Genomic DNA, 9,857 nt, shown 5'->3' on the forward strand with positions numbered 1-9,857 from the left:
CCCCCACCACCTCAGCACCTGCAGAGACGCCGGCTTGAGTTGAATATTACATTACTTTGAGTGCATTCTACTTAATGTGGAGTGGGGCGTGGGGGGGGTTTCATCATTCATATCTATCTATTTATATATTTATTTATCATTTTGCTGCCTTTTAACCACCAAATTTAATGATTCCATCACCTATGTATGTTAGGCATATTTTATTTTAGCTATTGAATTCAATGCAATAAAATAACATATGGTCAAAGATGCTCTTTGTAACTGCTGATTTCTTTTTAAGAGCAGCGCATATTGTGGCGTGAGGGAAAATCTGATAAAATGCTGTTGAAGTCGCAGATTTTAAGCCGGATTATAAGTCATTTGTAACTGCATCGTGTCGTCTAGTGCCAGCATTCAAAATAGTCAGGATTATTATCTGCCTTTTCTTTTCACTCGTCAATACAAAGAAAATTATCTGCCATGTACATGCAGTGACGGCTGCTGGATTAGATGCAGCTATACAATTTGTGATTTATGCAGGGTTTGATTTAAAAAAAAAAAAAAATCTTTCCCCTGATCTTCCGTGTGAAATTAAGCTTCCAGGCCGACCCAAAGCAAAAATACTCTTTTCATGTGTCATGCTGGACACATGGTATACAGACACACAGCCTTGATGTCTCTATAGTATTCCTCTAAAGCTCCACTAGATGGTGTAATTTGTGCTACAGGAGGACCAGACTAATGACATATCAGACATAGTGGCCCTATGTATGCAATGATATGTGGATTGTTTACTTTTAATTTTCATAAATGTTTGTGTCTACATTTTATTTCAAGCAACAAATTCAGTGTGTGGTATATTTGTTAAAGCTTGATTTTTCCCCCAGTGCATTTTATAGAGAACTACGAATTTACCCCTAATTTCAAACATGGTGATACAATGCTCCATAACACAGCTTTAGGTAGAAGTGTTACATCTATATAGGGCTAGGGTAAGAATATATTGTTGTCAAAAGTTGCTTTTTGCTGTGTGTGTTCATGGAGTTGGAGTGGCTGAGTAAAGACACATGGCCTAAATATATCTGGACCTTCCCCCTCCCACTGGCCTCATTGTAATTTGGGGTTTCCCCTCCCACTGGTGGGGCCATGCTGTTGTTTTATTTAAAGGAGGGTGGGCAGACAACTGTCCTCATAAAGCATGCTTTCAGATAGATCGATTTCACTTATTTTGTACTCCCACTGTTCATACACAATCAAAAGTACACACAATGGCAGACAGACAGCAGAAAGACAACCAGCTTGTATTCAAGTGTAATGCAATCTGTTGTAACATGGGTCACAAACAGCATGAACAGTAATGTAAAATGTGTTTAACTTGAATACTGGAATTGAGAGGAAAAAGTTGGCAAATGATACATTTTCAACCCTCTCAGTATGGGAAATACTGAATGAAATGAAATGCTTCTCTTGTTATGGTATAATGTTGTGGTGAATAAGACAGGGAAGAAAAACACAATTGATCCAAGTGTTCCTTTTAATGGATGGAAACAAAATCATGCCAGGCCACTTCACAATCCAGATGGGCACTGTGTACCAAATGTCAGTTGAATTCTGTATGTCACACAGGAGAAGATCATTACAGTGCAGAGCTGCACTTGTTCATCCCAGGTACTCATACTGTAAATGAACAAAAGATTAAGGAACAGACATATAATGTGTTGTTGGAGTGTATTTGTGTGACAATCATCTGACTACTTTTACACTGAACGCAGAGGAACATTGATCTCCACACTGTTCAACATGCAAACGCAGTCAGGCATGTGGCAAAGTGACCAAAACACGACAGGAGAGTTTGCATTAAAAGGTTTTCAGTCGAGTGCAGCCTCTGGCAGGAGGACTAGACGGTGACAGGAATCATGGAGTTACTGTCTATGAACGACAACACCAAAAGTCCTTTGAAGAAGTGGCCTGGTGTTGTCTTTCTGTTGGTTACGTAGACGGCTTTAGGAAAAGTCTTGTGGGAAGAAGATGACCTCTAGAGGGGGGAGGGCTGTTACAGGAGAGGGGAGGGGGAGCGGTTACTAATGTCCTTTGATGCAGTTCAAGGCACAAGCACAACACGCATGGTGTTGGTGTAACCAGAGCCTGGGCGCCAGCCGGTCACAACAATGACCACATCACCAGACTTGAAGAACTTGCGGTACTTGCCTATGGACAGAGAAGAGTAAGTACAGAATTAGTGATAGAGCGGTGCAGGGAAGCTACCAAACTGTATTAATATGTAAACATAGGCAGTGCTACCAGTTTATCTTAATATCACAGATAAACAAAATTCTTCTATATCTCTCTGTCACTCCCTCTTCACATTTTACTTTACTGACAAAAATCCCCTTATTTGACTGATTTGAACTAAACCCATAAACAATCAGATGGACCACTCACCAACTTCCATGGCAAAGTTCACACGCAGGTCAACATCCTCTGCCCAGACGTCATTGGCGGGCTTGGTGTAGAGGACGGGGTAGATGCCGCGGTACAGGTGGGCCTGGCGGGCGGTCTGGCCACAGCGGGTCACAGCAATGATGGGGGCACGGGGCCTGTACCTCGACAGCATGTGAGCAGACCTGCAGGTGACAAGTACAAGTTACACTGTGAGACAAATTCCTACAAATATACAGCACTGAAAGGGGATCAAATAATGTTTAAAATCATCGATTTAAGTGAATGCCAAAACTAAATTATGCCATTATCATGATGAAATCCACCCAGCTGACAGTATGTTTTCTGTATCATGTGCTTGTGCGTGTGGACTCCCAAGTGGAGAGGAATGAACAGGGAGTTAAAATTAACTTCTAAAATGTCAGGGTTGAGATCTCAAAAGGTCAGAAGTGGATCACAGATTGTGAGTGCAGTGAAAGTTGGCACACTTTGTATGAGCCAAGGGCTTCTGTTAGCAGTGTCTAGCAGTGGATAAAGAGATACGATGATGCACATATTTCTTCCCTCATAGTTAATGCTGTGCTGCAAATACTGGAGAATATTATGACTCAGAGCTTTGAGTGGGTAAAGCAGAGATTTGTGGGAGGTACATTTCTCCTTGTAGCCGTACCTGCCAGACTTGGTGAGCACGATGATGGCGCTGGCGCAGCACTTGAAGGAAGCCTCGACGGCACCGATAGCGACGGACTCGGTGGGGTCGCGGGTCAGATGAGAGGTGCGGCGCAGCTCCTCGAACATCTGCCTGTGGAACATGGCTGCCTCAGCCTCGCGGGCAATCTGAACATGTGAAGACAAATAAAAAATAAAAGAGAGGGAGAGTAGTGTCAGGCTTGAATCGAACACCTTGTTTACACCTCCAGGAGTTAGTTTGTATTCTATAGGACAACCATGATGCACTCTAAATCTAAGCTAAGTGGCAGATGAATGTAAGGGTAAGAAAACAAAGGACGGTTAACCTAAGTGCAGAGGTCTGCATACCTGAGAGGACACTGAGACCTGAAGCTAAACAACAGCGACGGCCATGATGTCCAGGGACTGTTGCTGTGCGGTGCAGATCCTCAGACACATGCTAATTGAGCAATATGATCACACAGTTAACAGCAAAATGCAAGAGACATGAATAGATGCCAGGTTTGGTAGCAGATGGACGGAGGGAGGGGTGGGAGAAACAGGGATACACAAAGCAAGTTCAACATATAATATACAAGCAGTTAGTAAAACCCAAGCCGAAACCCAAACATATACTGTGCTCACAGCATGGAAGTTATTATGCTATATACTCATTCTACATGATGTACAAAATGTAACTCACACCATACAGCTAACAACACTAGCTTTAATAGATATAAAAAGTCTTTCATAGTGTTGACATTTATTGCCTCAAGAGTCCGAAGTGTTGGTCAGTTGTACTATGTTATTCATGCATGCACCTTGACAATGACTGAACATGAAGAAACACTAGGAGAATGTGACCAGTGGGGGGCGCTCTCACCTTGTGCTGTGTGCGCACTGCCTCCAGGGGGTAATCTCCCTTGGCGGTCTCACCGCTCAGCATGATGCAGTCATTGCCGTCCAGGACAGCGTTGGCGACGTCACTGGCCTCGGCACGAGTAGGACGAGGCTTCTTGACCATGCTCTCCAGCATCTGTGGGAGATTAGCAACAGATTTACTGCACATGGACTTTTATACACTTTTTTTTTTTAGCGGGTGCTACTGTGATTCTTCTCTGTCAACGAGTCCTCTTACTGATAATGTCACGGACCTGTGTAGCACAGGTGATGGGTTTGCCAATCCTGGTGCAGCGGCCGGTCATCATCTTCTGGGCGAGGAAGACCTTCTCTGTTGGGATCTCAATACCCAGGTCACCGCGGGCAACCATGATACCGTCGCTAGCCTCCAGGATCTCATCAAATCTACAGAGCAACAAGAACACGGGATGAAATAATTCTGCATAGCAATTATCTACAGGGTCAGATCTGTCCGTTGATCATCCCACCCACCTGCGCACACCCTCGTGGTTCTCCAGCTTGCTGATGATCTTGATGTCCTTACCCTTCTCACCCAGCACTTTCCTGACGGCTTGCACGTCAGCGGCCTTACGGATGAAGGAGGCGAAGACCATGTCGACGCCCTGCTCCACACCGAACTGCAGGTCCTTAATGTCCTTCTCTGACACAGCAGGGAGGTCCACAGCAGCTCCGGGCAGGTTGACACCCTTCTTGCTGCCCAGCATACCGCCATTCTCAATCTCACACATCAGGTAGTTGTTGCCTTAGGATGTATAGAATGAAGAGAGGCTTGATTTCCACCATTTGGCAAAAAGGTAAAAACAAAACAGTCCAGTCTATCTTTATGTATGGACAGACTGGATGGAACAAACTGGCTTACCAACTTCCTTAACCTTGAGAGACATGAGACCATCATCAATGTAGATGTGGCTTCCGATCTCCACAACCTTGGTGATGTTTTTGTAGTCGAGCCACAGATTTTTCTCATCACAGTTGTCCATGTACTGGTCGTCCAAAGTGAGCTTGATGGTCTCACCCTTCTTCAGCTCAACCTCAGCAGTGCCGCTCTAAACAAGGCCAGGAGAGAGCTGTTATTTGTGCACAAAATCAATCAATAGAGTTCTGTAATAACACTGGAAATGGGCTTATAATTGAGAAAGCAGGCCTTAAAGCTTTCCTTATGTAGCTCTATTTGGCTATAACTCACTCCCTTGATGAGTCCAGTCCTGATTTCTGGTCCCTTGGTGTCCAGAGCAATGGCCACTGGTCTGTATTCAGCAGTGCCGGGCACAAAGCTCTCAGCTGCGTCACGGACGTTCTTGATGGTCTCAGCATGATACTGTATGGTATGAGGCATTAGACAAGTGTTATAAGTTTAAGTTTATGAAGTACTCACATGGCAGCTGACATGTCATCTGAAATATGTGAGCATCACAATATTATTTAGTTTAAAACGTACACATCATGCGATAAAATTGAAAAAATAATAAATAGTCACATAATAGATTAGCAAAACATTGTGGGATAAAAATACATTTCAGCACATAGCCAGGTAAAAAAAACTGACTGTACTGAATACTACAATAACCGTACTGAATACTAAAATATATCCAGTATAGCACCCAAAGTTAACAAATTATTACACTACAATAATTAACAGTAAGTCATTAATATAATAATTTTCCTAATTTAGGAGAGGGGTTACATTGTTGGGGTCAATGTGTCAAACAAAGAGGAAAATTAAGTTGCCACAGTAGTAGGAGGGGGACAAACTTGGTCGCACACTGTCACACTGGACAGCACAGGTTACATAACTATGGAATAAATCTTGACTGGGCAACTGCAACACATGTTCGGCACATGGCTCGGTGTATATAAATAGCTTTACAAAGACTGTAATGAGGCATTAAATGAATAGTTGTCATAAAGTTTGAACAACAGTCTGTACAAATGCAAGTTCTACAAATCAAATACTCTCCACTAGTATTACATGGATGTACTAAATGCATGCAACATACAAAAAAGCAGAATGACAAAGGAAAAGTCCATTCTGAACATTGAGTACTGTCTTCAGCCAGTAACGAATGCCTTGCCCATGTTGGTCTCACTGAATACAGTCTACACTGTTGCTAAGAGGCTGATACTCAGAGAAGACTATTAATAGCTGTACCGACAACTGACACACCAGTGAAACAGAGGTCAAATTTCTTCTGCCCTTCTCATAACAAATTGCTTATTCACTTTGTGTGTTATCCTGAAATTTCTAAACTGTCATGTGTGTTGTTAGTAACATAGGCTGGGGGCAAAGGCTGAAATGTACACACTGCAGTTTATAAGACTGACTTCTTTCCTGCTGTGCTTTACTTCATATCGTTGTCAACCCTGAAGCGGTGCCTACAATTCTCGACCACACCAATGCACAGGCAATTCAAGAGTCAGTCTGAGAGTTGAGTTACACCGAAATGAAATAATCACTGCTGTTAACCTTTGAAGGGCAACGATTAAAATATCAAAGGCAACTCTGGGTAACCATACTACAGCTGGTGACAGGTTTTTAGACTCATCCACTCAGGTGACACTCGATGAAAAAGGTAAAAAGGCATGACTTTTAAAGGGGAGAGGTCAGTAGTCTAAGGTCAGTTCAAACATTGACTATGATCTATGATGCAGTTGGCTGGACAAGCTGCACCATATAGAAGACACTGGAGCCACTGAGGGGCAAATACGAGCTCACAGATCAACTTACAGCCACTGACAGTTACCAGGGTGCAAGTGTAATGTCACCCTGGCTGTCGCGCCGTTAAATGAATGAAGCTTAGTAGACGCAAATCGTAAATCATAATCAGGCACCACCATTGAAATATATCATTTTTTTGTGTTTCTCATCCTGCACTGACCTCGTGTGTGCCATGAGAGAAGTTCATTCTTGCAATGTTCATCCCAGCCTTGATCATTTCCTTGGCCATGTCCACAGAACGGGAGGCAGGTCCTGCATCGAGACAGGAGAATGAAGGGAGCTTATTATAGACAGATACAGGACTAAAGCATATGGATAATAAAGACCCACTAATACTGAGATCATTTGAATGAAGTGTCAGTGTAACATCAGACTCTGAATCAGTGGTGTTTGGGATCAGGTCTGACCGATTGTGCAGATGATGCCGGTGTTGCGAGACACGGCGGGCTCGGAGTCGATGTCCAGCAGGCACATGTGCTCCAGGTGGGTGTCAGCCATGGCAGCATGCAGCTGCTGGGTCTGGATGATGGCAGAGCCCGAATCCTTTGATTTCATCATGATTGGATCAGTGTCTGCGGGAAAAGTCCTGGGGAGACAGAAAGGGAAACAAGTGATCAGTTAGGACATACTTAGCATCTGGTTGACAAATCCTCACCTCTGACACAAAGGTTAGAATAGGAGACATTCTATTTTTTGCATGCGTTCAAGACGGGATACATTTCAGGTCAATGCTTGGGTTTATCATCTTGATGGTGACACTGTGGCTCTTGATGAATTATTGCCTACCATCAGGTTACAAGAGCACAGAAACGGCAACAGAATATTGAATGATTGCGAACACATTAATATAAAGAGTACGGAAAGTCCATCCAAGGAATATTAAATGAGGATCAATTAATTATCTCAATGGGAAAGTAAATGCTTATGATGAAGTGCAACCTCTCCATGGATGGCACAGTGAATTTTAAGCCTCTATGAGCCACGAGTGGAAAGTGGCTGTGCAAGCTGACCGAACAGTCTGTGCAAAGAGCAACAAAGACAGTGTGTGCCTGCGTGACTGCACACTCCTGCATTCCAGTGGGACTTGTGTGGAGCAAGAGGAGCCGGTCACTTTTGACAGAGGAGAAAGGTGATTCACACACAAAAAATAACTTCAGAACTCAAGGAGAATACTGAAAACTGTATTTATAAAGCCTAAGTTGAATGTTAGCAGCTGGTTGAGAATCTAAACATTGTGCAATATAGGACAATACAGAGTTATCAGAATTTAGCAGGCAGGAGGTGTAGCCTGCTGCCTGCAAGAGATATGCAGGATGCATGACAAAAGTTGCCAGTTGTCAGTTTAGAGTATTTGTGGAGCGCAGAAACACACCATTGGCAAAAGGCACATATTTATGTGATACCAAGAGGAGCAATTTCACAACAGTCTATGGGAAAACAAATAGCGTATTGAAGAAATGAAAGTCCAATGTTTTGGGTTTTTTTTTAAATAATATATAAAAATGTTTTCCTTGTTTGCACATCAAAGAAAGGGCTAAGCCACCTTGCAGGTATTTGTGACTAATAGTTATAAAGGTAGTACTCAAAACAACGTGTTCATGACAATAAAATAGACTATATAGGTCATACATTACTGTTTATTTCACTATAGGAGAAAGGTTTATAGAAACGTAAAAATGCAGCACAAAATACATTTGCTCGCTTTTGTGGCAAATAAATTTTGCAGTATTGGTCTAGGTAGCCTACTATAATAGGCCTATAGATATATACATATAATACATTTTGAGCTAGCCTACTGAAGATCCCTACTTGAGTTTGTAAATTGAGTCCTTAATAATAGTTTTACTAGTGATTTGAAATTACTTTTTTGTTATTAACTCAATACATTAATGCAATCAATAATTTGGACCAGTCAAATATTATCTACACAATCCATAAAAAGCCTTTCCTCTCTCTGCCAAAAAGTTCAATCCACCTGTTGATGGCAGGCTGCTACTCACCTACTGGGTGAACTTCGCAGGGGACCAATGCACCGATGGCTGCGCTCGCGCGACAGTTATTCCCCCAACTAGCCGGAACTACTTTCCTGTGTGGACAACCGGTATCCATCCGACATAAGGTTATAGACCGGGTTAGGGTTAGCGGGACACTAATGCTATCGCTATTTGTACAGCGAATTTAACACACATTTATCTTATGTAAGTTGTTTTTTTTACTTGCATGATGAGTCGCACTTCAATCCCGAATTTCCAGATAAAACACAGAAATATGAAAAATATTGAGGGAGGATACAGCACAGATGTGAGTGTTGTTCGCCTGGCCAATCACAGAGCTTTCCTGTGGTATTTAAACATGAGCCTGGGTCATCAAAATCTGTTCACTGGGTCACACTAAATTATGGGTTACAGCCATGTGTGACACTGGTTGGTTCATATGTATTGACATCTATGGGATTAAAAGCATGAAAACATACATATAAAAAAGCCTCAACAGGCATCACAACACATCACACATATACACACATATTTATATTATTATAAGATGCGTGTGAGGACCTGTGCTGACTGTGTTCATTCCCTGACCTCTAACCCCAACCTCTACCCTCTCCACTAGGCACTAGGCCCCTTAACCCTAATCGAAACCTAATCCTAATCTTACATATAACTTTAACTCTAAACCAAAGCCATACACAGAAATAGAGTCCTAAAGAAGTGAGGACTAGTTAAATGTCATCACTTTGTAATCTTTGTAATTTTCCCTAATCCCCTAATCCCCCCCCCCCCCCCCCCCCCCCCCCACAGTTTTATGAATTGTATACTTTCAATTTGTTCGTCCTTGACTTTTGTGGATGCGCAATCATCCTTCATTTCAAAATCAACAATCATCTTGTTTATTGTTTTACTGTTTGTGTGTTTATTTGTAAAGATTTCATGTCACACCACTGGACAAACCAGGATGGGATAATTTTAGACTGACTTTTGGAACTCAACAGGGGAGGTAGCGTCTGCATTTCATTTGCAGTCATGATTTATGACAGTCCTAATGCATACACTTTATAGAGGAGACTAGCTTGAGACACTGTTATGGCATTTGAAGTCAGGCAAATAAGTGCAACTAAGCATGAGAATAACAG

The 9,857-nt window shown here is 42.4% G+C and overlaps 1 protein-coding gene across 1 annotated transcript; it reads right to left on the reverse strand.

Moving 5' to 3' along the window:
* Window positions 1–1,512: 1,512 nt before the first annotated feature.
* Window positions 1,513–8,740, reverse strand: LOC139641112 (pyruvate kinase PKM-like). Its single transcript, XM_071515368.1, has 11 exons — window positions 8,725–8,740; window positions 7,132–7,310; window positions 6,885–6,976; window positions 5,195–5,326; window positions 4,868–5,054; window positions 4,480–4,750; window positions 4,242–4,392; window positions 3,971–4,123; window positions 3,089–3,255; window positions 2,422–2,603; window positions 1,513–2,187 (listed from the first exon to the last, which is right to left on the reverse strand). The coding sequence occupies exons 2-11, from the start codon at window positions 7,280–7,282 to the stop codon at window positions 2,081–2,083; spliced, it is 1,593 nt and encodes a 530-aa protein (XP_071371469.1). The 5' UTR covers window positions 7,283–7,310; window positions 8,725–8,740; the 3' UTR covers window positions 1,513–2,080.
* Between the last annotated feature and the right edge of the window lie 1,117 nt (window positions 8,741–9,857).

The sequence above is a fragment of the Centroberyx affinis genome, unplaced genomic scaffold, assembly GCF_046629955.1.
Source record: "Centroberyx affinis isolate AG114_WGS23_722 - 3 ecotype Tasmania unplaced genomic scaffold, CSIRO-AGI_Caff_v1 ptg000347l_1, whole genome shotgun sequence".
Lineage (NCBI taxonomy): Eukaryota > Metazoa > Chordata > Actinopteri > Beryciformes > Berycidae > Centroberyx > Centroberyx affinis.

Excerpts from the sequence above, each read along its gene's own strand:
- LOC139641112 (XM_071515368.1), bottom strand. The coding sequence starts at position 7,282 with ATGATGAAATCAAAGGATTCGGGCTCTGCCATCATCCAGACCCAGCAG. Across the intron at positions 6,977-7,131 it reads CGGCATCATCTGCACAATCG|GACCTGCCTCCCGTTCTGTG; the intron begins GTCAGACCTGAT and ends GTCTCGATGCAG. Across the intron at positions 4,751-4,867 it reads TCTCAAGGTTAAGGAAGTTG|GCAACAACTACCTGATGTGT; the intron begins GTAAGCCAGTTT and ends ATACATCCTAAG.